Source organism: Callorhinus ursinus, unplaced genomic scaffold, assembly GCF_003265705.2.
Source record: "Callorhinus ursinus isolate GAN/ISIS: 27379988/994484 unplaced genomic scaffold, GSC_fseal_2.0 scaffold12, whole genome shotgun sequence".
NCBI classification, from domain to species: domain Eukaryota; kingdom Metazoa; phylum Chordata; class Mammalia; order Carnivora; family Otariidae; genus Callorhinus; species Callorhinus ursinus.
Genome location: NW_027397074.1, coordinates 23,158,187 through 23,179,395, shown reverse-complemented (window position 1 = coordinate 23,179,395; position 21,209 = coordinate 23,158,187). Strand labels below are relative to the sequence as shown.

Below are 21,209 nucleotides of genomic sequence, written 5' to 3'. Positions count from 1 at the left end.
AGTACATGTTTGGTGCATTACTCTCTGGATGACTGGAAGCTTCTGGAATTTCAGGGACAGGAGGAGGGTGCTGCACTGCAATCAGCGCTGGAATCCCTAGTGGAGTCTCTCACCCACGGGCTCGCCCAAACTCTTCCACAACCATCCCCGTCACCACTTCTACCTGGCCACAGGGTCAGAGGACCCACACAGGGTGCAGTCAGTGGTAGCAGCTTGTTTTATGTTATTTGTTTCAATCAGTGGTGTCGTGAAGCCACTGGCCTACCAAATCTGAACTGGCGAGCAAAATGACCGCAGAGCCAAGGCAGCGGATCTCAAGCCTTTAATGTCCATAATGTTTTCCTGCTTCTGACCTCCCCTTCCCTGCCCCAGCCCACGGTGCAGGGGGTCTGGAAGGACTCCAGAATCTGTGTTTGTACAAGACCAGGATTAGGATAATGTAGTTGGTTCACACTTGGCAAAATGCTCTCCAAGGTCATACTATAACAAAACATGATTCACCTACTACAGCAGACGATTGTCTCCCAAAAGAGTTCGTCCCGTAGTTTGTGGTAGCCCTACACATAGTTAGAAATATTCCTTTGCTGCTGAAGCCTCTAGAGCCCTTAATATGCCAACGTGTACTGGGATGATCCGGGAACCTCCATCGATACCTGCTGAGCAGAGGTGCCCACACACTAGTCTGAGAAATGGTGAAAGTGGCAATGTGTAGATGTAAACAACAAGGACTCTACAAAACCAACCCGGAATCCAACATTGCCTCCGCCCTTCGCTAACTTTGATTCTTTAATCAACTAAACCTCTCTGAGTAGCAGTTTTTAATCAATAAAATGGGGTAATGATACCTAAACTTTAAATCTCATTTAAGGGTTAAGGATAAATATACTGGGCAAATAGTTATGCATTCAATAATTAGTAATTAAGTAGTAATTAATTAGTCTACTTTCTAAAACTCCCATAAATGAGGCATGTGAATTTTTCACCCTTATGTAAGTTCAAGAAAACAGGTAACCAGGCAAAAGGAAAAAAAAAAAAAAACCTACAAAATGCTAGGTTCATTTTGGTTTGGTAGTACTGTTACATAAACAAACAAGCTTCACCAAACGAGGATACCATAAGGCCAAGAAGAATGTCTTATTTTTAAAAGCCTTGTTCAGCCTTAGTTACTATTGATGAGACCTACCTGAAATTAAGCAGAGAAAGAGGACTTTTTTCTCTTTATTCTTTTTTAAAATAATATTTAAAATATCTATTCTACTCTCTGTTTATCTTTTTGAGTTACTTATATTTCACCTGTATCTTTCCTTACAGGTCCATTACCTTGAATAAAAAATAGTATCTATGTCATTTTCTGTAATTTTTTCTTCCCTGTAGCTTATTGTCACTTTGATCTCAGCTTTCAAGACATACAACTCCTTCTCTAAGAGAAACATAAATGGCTGATCAAAGTATATTTGCAGAGGCCAAGTTCAGGTAGGTGAAGGAGTAGCCTCTCCAGATATTATGTTTGACAATACAATATTTGGCTTGAAATTAAACTGCTACTGAAGCAAAACAATGGATATATTTTATATTAAGCTTTGATGTCTAACAGGGATCAAATGACATGATTTGTTAGCACAAAATAATAAGATGTATGTGCAGACAAGTACTTTTTGAAAGTAATAAACAATATTCAACTTAGAAATTAAATACGGCCATAGTTATTTCTGATAGATCCCCAAACCTCCTGTATTTAAAATCTTTAAATTGGTAAGTGTTGTTGCAATGTAATGAAAACATAATGGAGTATCCAGGAACCCCGACTAAAAGCTGTATTCAGAGAGAACACCTCTCCACACACATTTCATGAAAGAAAAATTGGTTGATTAGTGGAATCCACAAGGTTCAAAATGCAAGCACAAATAATTAGAATCAGAATTGTATTACTTCGGAGTAGACCCCAAATTCTCCCTGATATATCTGTTTCTGCAGCTTCTCCCTATCCCCGGCACCTAATGAATTATTTTCAACATGTTCACCACATAAAAAAGTGTGAGTTAACTTAATAGCAAAAGGCATACCAGAGCAAAAAGTAGGCACTGTTAATCATTGATTTTTCTTTTTAAGTTAAGCAGAAAATGCTATTATCGCAGGCCTGTTGTTTGTTTTTGCAACACAAAACATGGAGTATTTCTGCCAAGAGCTAACAATATTTTATGCACGTAAAATGGCCTTTTTTAAAAAAAGAAAGATTCCTTATGAAAAGTCAAACACATGCATATAACTAACATATGATCCAAATGACAATTTTCGTACTTGCCCAGATTTACCTGAACAGTTACATTTAGCTTGAATAACAACTACGAAGACAATGTACTGAATTCATGAAATTTGAAGTTTAGAAGATGGCCTAAGTCTATGACTTTGTGGTTCCAAGATTAAAATCTAGTACACATTATATTTTAGGGTCTATTGTTTATTCTTTTTCATTATAGAAAAGTTAATTTCTCATTTCATATTTGAAAATACTTGTGTACGTGTCTTTATGAGGATTCTATCCTATTTGTGCTTTCTTGATTTTTTTTATTGACTTAATAGGTACTTTTCCAGTTTGTGTTGTTGTACTACTCTATTTACTATATACTATATCTTTGGTTTCACATTTTGATTTTTTTTAAATATAAAATTCATAATGAAATTCACAATTCATATTAAGTATTTTGTAATCTTTCCTTGAGGTCAAAAGCTATTTTAAAAATATTCATTTCAGAAATGTCTTGCCTTGTTTTCAACGATGCAGCTTTGAGTTTTGATATAAAAAATCTTTTAGCTATTTTTCAAGGGTATATGCAAAAGACAAAAAAATAAAGGAGTAAACCCATGTAGCTTAAATCTTAAACCTGATTAAACAGGGACGGTAGCTTTTCTGAGAATTTTACAGTGAAATCATTTCATAAACAGGAGCAAGAAAACCAAACCAAACTAATAAAGAAGGAGGATCTCCTTCTCTGAAGTTAATGTGCATTTACAAGAGTTAGGTTTCTGTTTCTGTTGTTTTAAATCTCTAAACATGAAGATACCAGAACACTCACATGTAGAAATTGCCTAAAATTTGATTAAAAGCTAACATGTACCTGCCGTTTACGCTACTCTGTTGTGGAAAAAAAAGAGTGCAAACAGTAAAATATCAAACCCTTATTACTTGACTGTTTAGTGCATTTTGATATCACACGAGCAAAAATGTCAAAAGCTAGTGAGCACTGATTTTTTTTTTCCCATCTCCCGCTTACTGTTTTTTTTTTTTAACTCCCAAAAAGGCCAGATTTCTCAAAAATGTGTTCCCTGGTTTGAAACCATGTATGTCAAGTTTCAGCCCAGAGCAAATTTTTACGGCTGAGTAATAAATCCCTGAAACTCAAGGTTCGTAAGAGAAGTGCTGACACAACCCTAACTGCTATGCAGCCGTGTGAATGGCGCCACGATTATATCTGCTGCAGATTCTTGAAAACGTTTGCAAAATACTGTCTTACTTAAAAAAAAAAAAAAAAGCCAGAGAGAGTTTGATGCCAACATAAACATGCTTTTAACCCATTATGTGCTAATTTGCAGAAAAGCCATTAATAGAGAAAAAGGCACATGGTACAGCAGTACAGGAAATGTTCTTCCAACTTCTTTTTGACTTTTAACAGGACTTTAATCAATTCCATGAAGCCTGAGCAACAGTTAAAAACGAGAGGGTGTTTTTGCTCCGGACTGAAGAAGGGGTTGCCTTATTTTGCCAGAGAAGACAATTTGGGGACTGGGGGGTGAGGGGCAGGAGAGAATCTGTGCCAAGACACACAAAAGACACCCTGGCTCCTTATCGCCCAGCAGGGCTTAAGGATATTTTGCAAAAGGAAAACCCCTTTAATAAATCCTGACTTATTTCATCTCTTGCTACACCTGTGTTAATGATATTCCATTCACCAGCTTTAAAAAAATGTTCTTAGAATTTTAGGCAAAGTCTCTTCCATCAAGTGCATTTAGAATCCCTCAGAAAACATCACTCTTATGCCTTCTGTGGATGCTACTGTTAAAGAGGCTGAATTTACTCCCTGCCCTTAGTCGGAGCCTGGAACTTGACGGTAATTGAAATCACTCAATGCCTGAGCAGGTCGAAGTGAGTATGTATGTATGACCAGTATGTACCCATTTCTATAAAAGTCCCCAGTGACAACTATGTGCCACATATTATACCAGAGACACAGGCATCTTTTGAATTTAAAAATCAAGTGAGCTTCTAATTAGACTTGTGTTGATCTATAGTTGGGACACTGAGCAGGGACTGTGGAAGAAGCTTTTCAATCTATGCATACTTCGTTTGTCAGTAAGAATGACAATTTCAAAGTTCTTTTATCTCCAGGGACTGAGAATCTTAAAGGGCTACAAAATTAGATTTTTAGGGAATCGGCATCTGTAGTATTTCTTGTCTTCCCTTTTCTTTTTTCTTTCTGCTTTCTTCTTTTTGAGACCCAGTGCTACAAAAGGAGGATGCCATCGTGGTGAAATGTACTATCTTTGGAGTCAACTACAAATCCTGGATACATACTGTATCCTTGGATAAGTTTTTAAACCTCTCCCTTCCGGTTCTTTATCTGTAAAGTAGGAATAATAATAGTATCTGCTTCAAAAGGATGTTTTGAGGTGTAGATAATAATATCTCTAAAGGGCTTAGGAGAGAGTTGAGTACACAGCAAGCCCTTAATAAATGCTCATCATTATTATCACTGGAATATGGAAAGGTTGTTCTTCATACAGACAGAGCCGTGGAAGAAAACTGTGAACAGTATAGTTAATAGTAATGATCACTGTTAGTGTTTCTGTGTAGATCACATGAATAAACTTCAGAATTTATTAACAAAATAATTATAGCTGCTTCTTCCCTTTACTGTTATCATTGGGAATATACAATGCAGTGAACTGGGTAACATGACAATGGATAACAACTATCTTATTTTCTATTTAGTGATAATTTTACTGGAATTGTGAGTGGACTTGTTGCTGGAATTGTGGATGGTTTCTATTTTATTTACTTCCATTGGTCAAAAAAATAAGTGACTCTTGCTTTGGGGATTACAGTTTATGGTGCTAAATGTAATGTATTGAACAACCATAGAGACCTTCCACATAGGGAGTGTGCATTTAATTTCTACTTATCAGGATAGCCTCTTATGTTGGTAAACGATAATAACAATAAAATGATGACTAATTTATCTCCTATACCATACCATACCTTCCTTCACCTCCTGTTTTTGGTCTTGATTTTCCAGTTCTGAATCATGGCCAACTTTAGGTTCTACCATTTCCTCATCTTCCTCATCCTCTAGAAAAAAAGAAAGAAAAATGCATTATTTTGTTTCCTTCAAATCAAAGCCTTTGGTTGATGGTGGGAGGTAGGGGCAAAGGGTAAAGTTCCAATCATTTAGGGCAACTTCTAAGTAAATCAGTCCTCAATGAATGCCCAAGATATATGTTCATGAATATATGAATAAATTAGCTCCAAAAGGGGCCTCTTTGAAAGTCTCCCCAAGCTGCTGAGAAAACTGCAAGAGTCGGCACCTGCTAACATCCATCTCCAGGCCCTCACCACATGGGATGTCTTGGAATTGCCTCTCTGACCTCTGAAGCTTCTTCAGAGATGACCCAGGAATAGATCTCAAAATGTTTCCACCTGGGGCACATTCTCCACAGGGAACACCTGCTGTACAGACGACTCATTTCCAATTTAATTCTCACCAAATTAATTTGTTTTTGACCTACAGGAAAGGGTTAAATACAGGTCTGACCCCAGGTCAAATGCCATTGGCAAGTAAACAACCAGGGGGTAGAGCCCCCAAAGTCACTGCCCTTGGCCTGGGAGAAAGCAACCAACCCCAAATGGCATTTACACATTCAGAGCAGCTCATGCATTAATGCGAATTTAATGAGCACCAACAAATGGACCAGTCTGCTACCACCACCAGATGTTACAGTGCCCTTCCTGCCCTATGCAAATGTGTGCTCATTGTGTCTGCTCTCAACCTGCCTTTCTTAGAGGCCCCTTTCATCACAGAGCGCTTGAAACCATCAGTCACAATGTAGACGACATAGGGGAGAATCAAGGTATCACAAGAAAATCCAAAGTATAGAAATAAAATGATATAAAAAATTAAAACTTGCTCTCACAGATTTTTAAGTATATTATCTTCTCTCCTGAGTATTATAGTCACTGGAGGTTATTGATTTCATTGGTTCAAATGGAATTTAAAAGAAATGAATTCACTTACTCCCTGCCCATACATTCATTCATATTCATTCATCCATCAAATATTTACAGACTTTCTGTAAGATCTCAAGTGCTGTAGATAGTCCCATTTCCATGATAATAAATCCTGAGATTTACATTGACTCAAAATTTCAGCACCAGCCACTTAAAGAATGCATTATAAATGCATACCTAAATGCCCAAATAAATATCTGTAGCCTGAAAAGCAACTCCAAAAAGTCTGACTACATTAAGCAAGTGATTTGGGGGCAGAAATGCAACTTAAAAAATTTGGATGTGTAGAGTATGGCATTGCAATTTAGATATTAAGAAATTTTTAATGTGTATATTCACTGAAACAGTACTCTAGGTGCATATGTATAGAATGTGGAACCAACCTCATTACTTTATAACCACACTGTACATATCAGAAAGAATGAAACACTTTTAAGGAAAATGGTCATTTATTATTAACACATGCAATAAAGAGTTGCACTTGAAATTTTGAAAAGAACACTGAGTTACCCTGATTTTTAGACAAATAAACCTTTAAAGTTATAAACAGCACATCTAAGTCCTTATCCATATATAAAGATATTACCACTATTTGCCCATTAAAAACCTGCTTGGAAAGTCACAAACAAAATAGTCACATAGCCATTATGTATCCTGATTCAAAGACCAAACACGAAGTCTTAGGAGGCACTAGCTGAAGGTAAGTCTCCTCTTCTGGTAAACCTTGGATGGAGAAGCAATCTTCAAAAGACCACTAATCTGCTAGAAAGTGGCTCTATTTCTGAACCTTCTAGAGACATTTCTTTAAATTTAATGGATTTAGCAGCAATGCCCCAGACACTTACAAAATGCAAGTAAATACAACTACACAGGTGATAGGGTCTGTGTTATGGGTGGAACCTACCCTCCCCGCCCCAACACCTTGAACATTTGTATGTTGAAGTCTTAATCCTTAGTATCTCAGAATGTGACATATTTGGAAATAGGGTCATTGCAGATATATTTAGTTAAAACGAGATCAGACTGGAGCAGGGTGGGCACCTAATCCAATATGACTGATATCCTTATAAAAAGGGGAAATTTAGACCCAGGCTCACACATGGGGAGAATGCCTTGGGAAGCTGAAAAAGACTGGCGTGATGCTTCTAGCAGCTAAAGAGTGCCCAGGATTGCCAGCAAACCATCAGAAAGTAGGGAACAGGCACAGAATAACATCTTCCTCACAGCCCTCAGAAGGAACCAACCTTGTCAACACTTTGATTTCAGCATGCTAGCATCCAGAACTGAGACGTTAAGTTTCTACTGCTTAAACCACCCAGACTGTACTACTTCGCTATAGCAGCCTGAGCAAATAACACAACCTGTTAGGTGCCTTCCTTTCTAGGACCCTATAATCTGGTGGAAGAGATACAGGAGCTATATGATAATAATACCTAAGGTAATCATCAATGCTCTACTTGTAAAATCTGATTTATTTATCAGAATTTGGGAGCATCAGCCTCATTTTCTAGATGACGAGACAGAATAATCTGCCCCAAAGAAACTCCCAACCATATCAAACTTCAAGTTCTGTCTGGTTCTGCCCATTTTCAGATCTAGGAGCTTTAACCATCAGGCATACTATCCCCTCACCTGCTCAGAGCCTGACATGAACTAGAAAGGCAGCCTTGGAGAAAGGCCCAGAATAAAAGCACATACAGTGTTAAAGTTGCAGGAAGGAAGGGTTTGTGTAGGCTCTTCGGGGTGGGTACACCATGGCCTCAAGAAGAACGGCTCTTCTACTTCCAAGAGGCAAGTATGTGTAAGGCTCAGCTGTGGAGAAGTTAGGTTTCACATCCTCAAGAGCTAGAGATGATGGATTGTTTATTTATTAAGAATAAATGGCTACTGCATCCATGGGTGCCTGGGTGGCTCAGTCGTTAAGCATCTGCCTTCGGCTCAGGTCATGATCCCAGGTTCCTGGGGTCGAGTACCACATGGGGCTCTCTGCTCAGCGGGAAGACTGCTTCTCCCTCTCCCACTCCCCCTACTTGTGTTCCCTGTCAAATAAATAAACTCTTAAAAAAAAAAGAATAAATGGCTACTGCATCCAAATTCTGTTCTCATCTTTATTTCAGAATCCACTACCCTGAGACCAGACCATTGATGCCTAATATAAAGCATTAACTCCTCTGGCTAGACAGATTCACAAGTCGGGTTGGGAGCAGCACCTCCAGGGAAGTAATTGATCTGGGTCTGAGGCTGGAGTCTACCTCTTGCTAGCCCCTTGATTTTACATAATTTGTAGAAACTCTGAGGCCCTGTTTCCTCATCTTTTGAATTGGGATAATAATCCTTTCTTAAATTGGGATAATAATCCTTTGGTTATTCTTACAGTGTTGTAAGAATAACCAAATAAAATAATTGGTGTGAATTTGCTTTTTAAACAAAGAGAGTTGGGGATACCCATATGCAGAAACCTTCAAACAAATGTTGCATTAGCTTGTATATCAACCAAACATTTATTGGGCACCAGGTACTGGGAATATGAGAGGGAAAAGAGAGACCAAAAAAAAAAAAAAAATCTCTGTGCTCATGGAGCTTCCATCTGAGGTGAGGGAGAGAAACCACACACAAATAAATAAAACATATATTGTATCAGATAAGTGTTATGGGAAAAGAGAAAGCCAGAAAAGGGGATTGGGCATGCTGGTAAGGGGAGGAAGAGGTGAAATTTAAAATAGAGTGGTCAGGAAAGGCCACACTGAGGTGACAATTGAGCAAAAAATTCAAGGGGTTAAGGGTGAAGATCTTTCAGAAGACTAATAATAACAGATTCTTCCACCTCATTCTGTGGATCCAAGGGGTATAACGGGTCAAGGTTTAAATTAACTTATTATCTGTTCCATTGATGACAGAATTATAGAAAATAATTTTGCTTTTATCAGAGCCATCTATTTGTACACTCCCATCCTCTAGTTCTTAACTGAAGTCGATTTCACTGAATGACTTGAATTAGTCAGCTTTAAATAGTATCAAGTTCTCACCTTTTACAGATATAAGGGTTTTTATTTTAGATATTAATTCCTGGAAGAGTCAAAATGCAACATCGTGACAGAAAATAGTCTATAAGGGGGCACCTGGGTGGCTCAGTTAGTTAAGCACCAGACTCCTGATTTCGGCTCAGGTCACGGCTCAGTGTCAGGGGACTGAGCCGCGTGTTCGGCTCCATTCTCAACTCGGGCTCTACGCTTAATGGGGAGTCTACTGGAGATACTCTCTCTCCCTCTGCCTCTGCCCCCCCCACCAATAAATAAATAAATGAATAAATAAGATCTTAAAAAAAAGGAAACAGTCTATAAGGGCTTGGCTAAGCCCAGGGCTAGTTTGGGGACAGTAATGTGTCGTTTTATACATGAAGTATGCGGGAAAACTGCAGGTTATCTAACTATTCAAATAGAAAATTCTTCCCCAGAGAATATGTTTTTGGTGAATTAAAAAAACCCAAATACTTACTGTGTTTATAATATGTGCAAAATCCCACAATGAAATACTATGAATAACAGAGAAACATTTAAAAAAAACATACCTGAACCTTTTAAAGTGGTTACAAACCAATTATAGGCATTAACTTTTAGTGGCCACACAATTCTTTGTCTATCAGCCTTTTAAAGACACAAAGTAAGTGTTTCAGTAGATGTTAAGGAAATAAAACACAAGAGACTGGTTCGTTTCTCTGCATACTGATATGTTTGCCTTGCTCAGCAAAGAGAGTCTATTTGTCTTTAAGACTCTGGTTTCCTTTCTGGTGCAATTGGAATTACTTCTGTTGAAACCATTTTCAAAACAGTTAAATAACTTTAAAGAAAAGGATTTATGTAGACCCGCTACAGACTACTGATATATGAGTTGTGCCGCTAGTTCATACCCGGTTACATTTCCTCTGAGATTGGAGGGAAAAAAATTACCACCCATGTATGGTTTCCTGCACCAGGTCCACAGAAGAAATTAAACTAGTGGCAGAAGTTAATTACCTGTCAGTCTGAGGGGCTAATTTCAAACAATGGCATCTTTTAGACACTTTATTTTATTTAGCACCCAGGTTCTGCCGCCAGCAGCTGCTGCATTCAGTCCTTTATAGTTGGGAAAATCTTTGGTAACCACTGTCCTCTTATGATTTCCTAAAGGTCTAAGAATGAAGAGTTGCATGCTCAGCAGCAATCACACATGATACACTTAGCACAAGGCCTGACCCTCTGTGTGAGCTCTGGAAGGGTTGTTTGCTCTACCAACCTGCGTTTCAGAATGAAGTCAAAACTCCAGTCCTCTGATGGTTGATCTGCTCTGATGGCCTCACAGAGTTGAGACTTTGGAAGGGGAGGGTGGTGAGTGCCTGTCACTCTCTGGCTATACAACATCAAAACCCCTTTCTGTCTGGGGGTGCTCCTCTTGTAGTACTGCTGTTTGGTGACATGCTGAACCCCTACTTTCTTCTCCTGAAGCCCCAGGGGAGACACCTTCCTGCTCCTCATCTCCCAGTGACCAGAATACAGGCAGGATCTTAACAGAATGGATGCTCCTAACTGGGACTTTGTCTTTGGAGCCAGGAGGTGAAGCCCAGGGAACAGTAAGGATGAATCCCGGGCAGCATGCCACAGTAGCAGCAATGTCCCAACATCCTGGCCAGATTGCTCCAGAGGTCCACAGTCTGGGTTCCCTTGGCCTCTGCTCTTTTTTTAAGCCTGTTCCTCCTGCCTCCTGTTGATCCTGTGAGCACCAGGTTTCCTTCCAATAAATCTCACCAGAGGTGATGTCAACACCAGATTTCCTTCCAATGAATCCCACTGGACTTACTGCCCGCTGCTTGCAACCAGAACCCTGGGCAACACAGCGCGGCCCTCTGTGAAGAGAAGGGCTTGTTTTTATAAGGCCAATGGGTTCTCACTTTCCTTGGCTCTCTCAGGGCCTGCAAAACCCCAGGATAAGAGGGCCTGAGTGCCCAGCCCTCACCCTTGCTGCCCAGCTCCGGGCTTTTCACGAGGGGGCTCTGGCCCCCTCCAAGGGTCACCGCATGGAAGCCAGCTAAGTCTGGTCAGGTGGAGGAAGGCTGGGGAGCAGAAGGGGCCATTTCATGCCATCCTTGTTGATTCCAAAGGGCATCTTGCTGTTGCCAAAGTTGAAGACACAAAGCAATACCATGTGACTTTGAATTGGACAGGCTAACGACTCTAAGATGCAAAATTACTTTATGTGCCACTTAGAAAAATAATGACTGCTAATTAAACTATAACACATCATCAATTCTAAGGTGAAAAATCGTGAATGCTGGAATTGATAGAATAATTTGTGGCTTAGAAATGAAAAGAACCTGGCTTCCAAAAGATAAAAGGGATGGCAAGGACACAGAATCAGTTCTAAATCAAACTTGTAACTGGGCTGTTGTCCTTGAACAGACCTGAGGAGATGCAAAGGCACTTTTTTGTGTTTCGGGTTTTTTTTTTACATGTATTGCTTTCAACTTAAGAACAAATGCCCTAGCTACTTTTATATAATTCTATGTATAAATATTTCCAATGATGACTGTTTTAAAAACATATTCTAAATTTTTCAATAGAAAAACAAAGGAAAATAGGAACAAAGAAAAACAGAAAAATTAGGATTGATTTTCAATTTAAAAAATAACTCACTCTAATGACGGTATTCTTTGCAGTTCTGTCCTTGGCCTCATCTTTTCTCATATCCAATGCCACTCTGGATAATACTTTCACCCACTTCTTCCATCATCACCCATAAATTGGTATGTCCAGCCAACATATCTCTTCCAGGCTCCAGAGTCTATACTGCACATTCCAACATGAGTGGCCCACAGGCAGCTCACATTTGACATATTCCAAGCAGAACTCCTACCTTCTGTGGAGACCTACTCCTTTGATTATATTCTCCATCCTGCCAAATGGTACCACCATTCACATGGGTTCAAAATTGGACACTAGAATACATACCACCTTCAATTTCTCTTTGGCATCAGGGCCTGTAAGGAGGGGACTCTAAGTCCTTTCAGTTTTGCACTACCAGCCTTGTTTTATATTTCTAGCAGTTTCATTTTGTTATTTAAAAAACACATCTACTACACTATTGGTGGGAATGCAAGTTGGTGCAGCTACTCTGGAAAGCAGTATGGAGGTTCCTCAAAAAGTTGAAAATAGAGCTACCGTATGACTCAGGAATTGCACTACTGGGTATTTACCCCAAAGATACAAATATAGTGATCCGAAGGGGTGCGTGTACCCCAATGTTTATAGCAGCAATGTCCACAATAGCCAAACTATGGAAAGAGCCAAGATGTCCATCGACAGATGAATGGATAAAGAAGATGTGGTGTGTGTATGTGTGTGTGTGTGTGTGTGTATAGTGTGTGTGTATATATATATAGTGTGTGTGTACACACACACATACACACACACACACAGGAATATGCAGCCATCAAAAAAGACCCTGAAATCTTGCCATTTGCAATGACGTGGATGGAACTAGAGGGTATTATGCTAAGTGAAATAAGTCAATCAGAGAAAGACAAGTATCATATGATCTCACTGATATGAGGAATTCTTAATCTCAGGAAACAAACTGAGGGTTGCTGGAGTAGTGGGGGATGGGAGGGATGGGGTGGCTGGGTAAAAGACATTTGGGAGGGCATGTGCTATGGGGAGTGCTGTGAATTGTGTAAGACTGTTGAATCACAGACCTGTACCTCTGAAACAAAAAATACATTATATGTTAAAAAAAGAAGAAGAAGATAGCAGGAAGGGAAAAATGAAGGGGGGTGGAAATCAGAGGGGGAGATGAAGCATGACAGACTATGGACCCTGAGAAATAAACTGAGGGTTCTAGAGGGGAGAGGGGCTCGGGGATGGGTTAGCCTGGTGATGGGTATTAAAGAGGGCATGTATTGAATAGAGCACTGGGTGTTATATGCAAACAATGAATCATGGAACACTACAACAAAAACTAATGATGTATGGTGATTAACATAATAAAATAAAATTAAAAAAATAAAATAAATAACACAGCTATGTGTCCTTTCTACAACACACACACACACACACACCCTCTATAACACCCTAAAAATGTTAGTGTAAAATCTCGTAACTTCTTCTTGTCTTTTCCATCGCACCTTCCATTCTGGACAATGCACAATCACCCAGTGTCCCAGTAGGTTCATGCCTTAAGAACACTGAACATAAGTCTTTTGTGTCTGTGTTGGTCTTCCCTTCAATTTCCAGGAGGTAATTACTACTAGCCCATGGTAATACAATTCTAGAGCTTTAACACTTCCTCCCAACAAGATTTGTTGACCTCCTTCATTGTTCCACCACCCCACCTTATGTATATGATAACACATCTCAGACCACTTGAAATTAAGTTTATGCATCTATCTCCACAAGCAGATGAAAAGTCCCCAAAGACCTACTCTTGTTAGCAACATCAATGTCAAGTACTGAGACGAGCAATATCAAGACAGGTGCTTGATCTGGAAAGATAGTTATGAACCACATTATGTAGGACCTTGCGGAACAGAGCAAGTTTGGAGTTCTTTCTGGAGATCAGTAGCCCCCTTTTAATAAAAATAAATCTCATTTAGTCCATATTATTTAAAATTTCAAAAGGAATTCAAGGCATTGGTAATGCCAGATATGGTTTTTGAAAGCTCATTTAATCTCCTTCCCAGCCAGCCCTTTATGCACATTCTAATATATTTAAGAGGTGGCCTGACTCTTGATGAAAATTATTGTTGCCAACCAGCCCTACAGGGAAACCAGAGCCTTTTAAAAACACAAGAGAGAAGGTCTGATTTTGTTTAAGAATATGGAAGCTGGAGGAGATTGGGGAAGCCTGGAATGAGGGAGACAGTAAGAAGGTAAACTATAACTGGAGTCCAAGCAACAGACAAGAACTTGACCTAGGATGGTTCAGTTGCCAGTGGGGATGATGAACGGAATTTAGACATGTGTTTATATAACAGACAGTGAGGGCTCCCGTACAGAACTCACTCAAGTCACCCTATCCTTGGACCAACTTTGTGTACAGTTAGCCAACTTTGCCAGGAGTCCAGAGAGAGCCACCCTCCCAATATGTATCACGGCGGCCAAAATAAAGTATAACATGCACCACTGAATGCTTACACAAACCAAGGTGAGCGCCTCTGTGCTTTAAAAATATGCAGGAAAGACATATTTTGTGGGATTTTCAGTAAGCACTTTGTTAAATATACTACATGCTAATATTTAAAAAGCCTTCACTTTCTGGTCTAGAAAAATCTGGCCAGAGTAAAGAAAACATACATTTCTCATCGTACAGAGCGCTCCTGTTAACACTGTAGGCCACATCAGTTCTCTCCTAAGGTTCTAACATGACAGTACTTGGAAAGTGTACTTCCTGGTGGAATGAGACCCAAGGCATTGCAAATGGGAGGAAATGAAAGCAAATGTTCAAAACGAGAGAGGAAGCCAGAGAATAGTACTTTTTAGCAGCTGTTTCGGCAACTCATAACTGTACAGATAAATAATATGTGTGCAGTAAATATGTGTTGAATCAAGCTGACATGGGTTAGCCCGCTTTCATGGAAGGATGGAGAGCAGAAAGGAAATGATGCCCTTCTTGGAGATGTCCAGGCAGGAGCCCATGGGTAACTACAGCATTTGCTGTTTCATTATGGGAAGGCTTGATTGATCTGTATTTCCATAAATTTCCCTTTTTAGAAACCCTGAATGGCTCCCTAATGCCTAAATTGGCTTGGCATTTAAGGCCCATCCCCATCTCATCCCAACTTAATTCTCCAATGCTGCTCAAAGCAGACCAGCCCTTGACTCCACTGTGTATAAGATAGGCGAAGTTTGTTGCAGTAAGCACCCTCTGTCCTTCCCCCTTTTAGTCTTTTATATTTTTCTGGCCCCCGTCTCTTAAGCTTTCTCAGGAAGTCATGGAGTCTTCAGCCACAGATGAGAGCAACTGGATGAAGTAATTCACACCAATGGATTAGAGAACGGTAACCCAAATAAATCAATCTCTAATGGCAAACTACAGCAGGACCTGGGAAGGAGAAAGATTTTGAAAGAGCAGAGCCAACCCTCAAATCAGTCCTCTGTCCTGCATTCTTGGAAGCAGAACCATCCATTGCACAACTCCAGAAAGAAGCATTTCCCCTTGTGCTTTATGTGAATATGGGAATAGGGCCTCCTGGAGTTGTATGGCACACAGTTTCCATCCTTAACAGCCTTATTTGTATAGATCTAGACACACACACACACACACAATCCCTTGTGCTGACTACTTTTCATTTTGGATAATCCTATACCCTATTTGTTTCCTCTCCCATTTTTCCAAATGTGCATTATCTGCACTTCTTCCTAGTAGGAGCACTGCTTGTGAAAGGAAAACGGGGCTCCCAGGGAAAGAGAAGTCATCATTTCTACTTTCAGCAGCAAGTGTAGATACCTCCCAGAGGAGGGTAAAGCTCAAGGTCTCCAGGTACTAAAGTGGTTATTGTGTTATGTGAAATATAAAAACAGAGGAAAATAAGTAAAAGCCATTTAGAAACATTATGTTGCCTGTGAAGAAATTGCTCCCAAGGAGAAAGTGCTATCTTCCATCTCTAGGAATTGTCAACTGTGACTATTAAAGTCAGCAGCTGTCTCATCAAGCACAGTGCATATAGGTCATCCACTGGTGCATGTTTTCTAGCATTCCTTTCCTTCACAGGATCAAATCTTATTACTTCTATCTCTTTGAATCTCCCACCTCCAGGCTTCCTCTACACCAAACCTTGCTACAAATAGCACTGTCCGATGAACACAGAACTGTTCCTGTGCATTTCCTTGTGAAAGCCTTGATACTTCCCATCACATGCAGAATAAAAGCTGGCTTCCTGGGCCACATCTTCAAGGCCTCCAGGGGCTGGTGCCATCATGTGCTTCTTGCCTGAATTTCCTCTACTGATATTGTGTCTGCTGGACAAACTTCCACCTTTCATCTACCCTCTGGTTCAGGTTTCTCCCTCAGCTAGACTCTCTCCTTCCTCTCCTTTTACAAAATATGAGCACCTAATAATGTGTCTGGCACTATTCCAGGTGCTGGAGACACAGGCAGTGAACAAAACAGACAGAACTTCCTGCCCTCATGGAGCCTGCTTTCTAGCAGGGGCAGAGGGGGTGGGGTGAGAGATAATGGCCAAGATAAGCAAGTAAAGTATGTGGTAGGTTAGGGAATTTCAAGAGCTAAGGAGAAAAGCGAGGCAGGGAAGGGAGGGGAAGTGGTGGGTATCACAATTTTCTCACAGGTAGCTCAAGAGGTCCCTCTGGAGAGACGGCATTTGAAAACAAGCCTCAGGAACTGAGGGACCAAGCCCTGTGGATACCTGGGCAAAGTATTCTTGGTAGAGGAAGCAAAAGCACAAGGGCAGGATTTTGCCTGGGAGTGCTCGAGACCTCAGATACCTTCACATCTTCTCCACCTGTAAAATCCAGCTGTACTTCAAGATCTGATTCAAATGACTCCCAGTTTCCCAAATCTCTCCTGTTCTCTCTCACTGGAAGGGGTTTCTTCCCCCATTGAACCCTTCAAAGCACTTCAGTTGGGTATCTTAACAATTTTTCCTCATCCAAAGAACTAGTATGTTTAAGATGATGGCATTTCTCATTCTCCACTTTATCTACTATGTATTTATTTTAAGTAAGACATCCCTGTACTTTTATGAGTTTACTTCTCTACCCAAGACTCTACATCTCTACATTTCTTGGGAGAAGGACACATTAATTAATTCATATTTATGTACCCCAGTATGGTTAAGTTTTTGTTTTGTTTTACTATTTTAAAGTTAATAATCTCATTTCTTTAGTTCTAAAGAGTCCATTCTCTCAGTGGTTTCTCATTGTTTTAGCTGCATCACGAATATCCCCAATTTAATCTCAAATTTTAAGGTCCCTTTCCTTGGTCACTAGGTCTCATCATCATTGACAGCAACAAATTTCAAAACTTATCCAGAGACTCTGTATACTTATTGTGAGGTTCATGGTCCTTTATTTTGTTTCTTGTCCTGGTCATTGGTCACTAGATATTTACTTGTCACCCAGCATACGCTTGGATCTGTTCTAGGCATCATGGAAAAACAATAGCTATCAATTTCTCAGATTATAGATGTCAAGCCTTATAGTAAATGTTTTATGTTCATTAGCTTATTTAATCCTCATAATAACTCACTGAGGCAGACACAGTGAGTTCTCTCTACACATGAGGAAACTGGGCTTACAACGGGAAGATGATGTGACTCGGGTCATGGAGCTAGAGGAAGCAACAGAGCCAAGATTCAAACCCATGTTTTCCCAACTCCCAAACTCTCTGTTTCCTGCTAAATCCTACCAAACAGTATAAAGGAAGAAAAGGAAACTGTAATGGACATTTGTGGCTTTGACCACCCAGAATCCACCATCCCACTTCTTGGAATTAACAGTCCCTCTCTTCTTCTTTGGTGTACCCATCCCTCCCCACTCCCAGGTAAATAAATCCTACTTAAGATTCAGGGGATAACTTTGTATCTGGGACAATGGCCAATGAGACTTTATCTCAGTATTTTTCTTTGGTCATCAGTAGAATGATCATGTAATACAGTGTCCAAATTGGGGTACTTCTGAGAAGGAAAAAGGGAGCAATGAATATTTAAGCAGGACTGACAGGTATGAATGAGGATGGTCTGGGAAAACTGGGACATGTGGTCACCGCCTACTACAGGGAAGTGGATACCCCTCTTATATTTGGACTGCATGACTGTTCTGGCTAAACCAGGACACATGGTCACCTTCCCCATCAGGGAGGTGGATTCCTCTCTTCCACTGGACTGTTATTACGGTAATGTGGAACTGAAGCTGTCCTCCCTCCCCATATGGAGCATGAGCGAGAATCAATAGATAAAACATGGCCAAGAGATGGATAGTGGTAACTAACAGTTTAACACCTAAATTGAACAGTATGCTGAAGTCAGACTGTGTCTAGAATCCAGGGCCTCGATTTTTATTTGTAAGAGCCAACTAACTTCCTTTTGGCTTAAGTGATTCTGGGTTAGTTTCTCTGTTACTTACAACCCAAACAAGTACAAATGGTCAATTACTAATAATTACTGAGTACCTACTTTGTGTTCTGTATTTTCTCTACATGATCTCTTGTGGCATGCACACTGTCGTGCATGGTAGAGAGGGGTAAATGCATGAGTCCTGCGCCACACTGCTCAGGTTCAAATCCTGCTTCTACCATTTAGCGGCAACATTTGACTACTTACTTAGCCCCTTGCACCTCAGGTTCCTCAGCAGTTGATTAGAATTGCCCTGCTTGGATAGTGATGATTTTTAGACTGCTTAGTCTAGGGTGCCTGGGTGGCTCATTTGGTTAAGCATCTGACTCTTGGTTTCAGCTCAGGTCATGATCTCAGGGTCCTGGGATCAACTCCTGCATCGGGCTCCCCACTCAGTGGAAAGCCTGCTTCTCCCTCTCCCTCTGCCCTCCCCCTGCTTGTGCTGTCTCACTCTTTCAAATAAATAAAATCTTTTAAAAAAAAAGTAAAATAAAAAAAATTGCTTAATCTACTTAAAGCACATTTTATAGTATTGATGAGGAAATGGAGACTCAAAGAAGTTACATGATTTGCTGAAAGTCAACCAGGTACTGAATTATAAAGGCATACTTCAAACCCAAGATTCTGAGGTTCCAGATTCTGTTCGGTTTCAACACGGTGTCCCCACCATCTCCCACTTGCTTGAGCAAGGCTCTGAGGGATGGCAATGTCTCAGTGGGTTTGGACGAAAGAACAAGGGTGACCACTGAAGAATAAAGTTCGTGACGTGGCAAAGTCCCTTTGTAGCACAGCTGAAAACACAGCTGCCACCCATGTTCTACCAGACAGACCCCAGCTTCTCTTTCCTTGCCTCTTCCAGTTTCTATATGCTTTGAGCACTGTGAGGAGGCTGCGATCCACCTGTAGAGTCAGAAGTGTTCCCATTTCCTGCAGGGAGGTCTGCTCAGACAGTCTTGCTTTCTCCAGTACGAGAAGGAGTGCCTACAGGATGTGCCCTGCTCCAGCTCGTACTGCATGGCTTCTACTCTTCCCTTGCTGACCCGGCTTCAACCGAGCCAGCCTCCCAGCTCTTTCTTGATCTTGCCAAGAACTCTCACATCTCACGGCTTCTGCATTTGCTATTCCCTCTCTGGGGAATACTCTTTAGTCAAGTATTCAGTGTCTTCCTCAGGACATTTTTAGAGTCCCTGTTCAAATGTCACATCATCTGTGAGGTCGTCCCCACGCAACCTAGACAATACAGCAACGTGCCTCACCCCATTCTGTCCTGGCACACGGCACTTGTTTTCCCCTTACCGATTTTTTTTTTTAATTTCATAGCACTGATAACTAACTGATCTCGTACATTTATTTATGTGTGTGTTTACTGTCTGTCTCCCACCACAGAATGGGAATGCTACAATGTCCGTGACTGCGACTCTTATTTGCTATATCCAAAGCACCTAGAAACGAGCTGGGTGTGTGGTAGGTGACAATAAATATTTGTTGGATGGTGAGATGACTGAACACACAAAGAACAGCAAAGCAGTGCTGCATCTTGAAACCAGCATGTGATTCCTGAAGCCACCTGAGGGATGGCGGTCCTGGTCATTGGAAATGAGGACTCCTCCTACCCCACTACCACCTTGTCATGAATGCCTATGACCTGACAGATCTTGTTCCTTGAAATGGGAACTAACTATCTCTTTAGGATTTGTATCCTCTAGAAGATGGAAATGAGATCATTTGAGCACTTTTCATTTCAGCATTTTCTCGTTCTGCTGTCCAGTCCCCAGCCCAGAGAGAACTGATATATTTTCCATCTGGAAATACATCAGAATTCATCACAGTCCAATTCTAAGGGAAGATCATTAGCACATTTGTTTGCTTTTATCCTGGCATTAACAACTCTATTTGGGGCTAAATTATTTCTCCTGGTTTCAACGTCAAGTTTTCCCATTGGCTCAAATATGAAGTCCCTTGTCTGTCAGTGCAATAATTTTCTATTAATTATAAAAGAAGAAAGCTGGCAGTTTGAGAGTCTTAAGGGAAGCATTTGTCTAATCCAAGAAACTGATTTTCCAGTTACTTGGACTCAGTACAACTCTCAGTTGTGGTCAGATTCACAGATTTCAAAGTGCCCCTTGTTTTTACTTTCTGGTCAGTCTAGACAGACATGGTTCTTTCCTTCATTTTTCAAGCTGCTGAAACACCAAGTTGGTCAAAAGAATCTGAATTTTTAGAAAATAAATGAAGCAGTCCTTCACCAAGGACTCCATAACTTTCTCTTGAACACCCTTCCAAATAGAAGAACAACCTCAGTGGTGCAAGGAGAGATTTCATGTCAAAGGGTCAGTGTGAACGTAAAAACGACTCTGTGACAACAGAAATAATGACCACTATTGTCCTATCTGGAATGGAAAAATAGTCAAGTGGTTAGAGCATGCAGTCCTAAATTTTTTGCCTGTTCTCACTTATTTCAGTTTCATTCTGGGTGTCCTCACCCAAACAAAGTTGCTGTTTTAAATAATAATTCTTCTCTTCATTATAACTGGACACATGTTCTTGAGAACCTGCTATGTGCAAAGCGTAGGCAACATCTCAGGTGGGCCACAGAAACGAATCTAGAGAGATGCTCGAACTCAAAGACTTTGGCATTTAAGCAGGAGAATGACAACTATATGAAAGTATCTACATCAGAAGAGAGACTGCTTGGAGAAGCGCTTTGGGAATTCAGTAGGGGTCAAGTTAACTGCTGGTAGGGAGAGTAACGGCAGAGAGAAAAGAAAGAGAAGCAGATTTTTTTATGGAGTTTAATTTTAATTGGATCTTGAGGGATGGTGGCACCTA

General features: G+C 40.4%; 1 protein-coding gene across 4 annotated transcripts in view; it reads right to left on the bottom strand.

Annotated features, from left to right (window-relative positions):
* DYNC1I1 (dynein cytoplasmic 1 intermediate chain 1) overlaps nt 1-21,209 on the bottom strand; it is a 306,473-nt gene that overhangs the window by 115,593 nt on the left and 169,671 nt on the right. For all 4 annotated transcript variants that reach the window (XM_025872919.2, XM_073898848.1, XM_073898846.1 and 1 more), the window contains one exon: nt 5,255-5,344. In XM_025872919.2, coding sequence (XP_025728704.1) covers nt 5,255-5,344 — 90 coding nt within the window. The remainder of the gene's footprint in view (nt 1-5,254; nt 5,345-21,209) is intronic.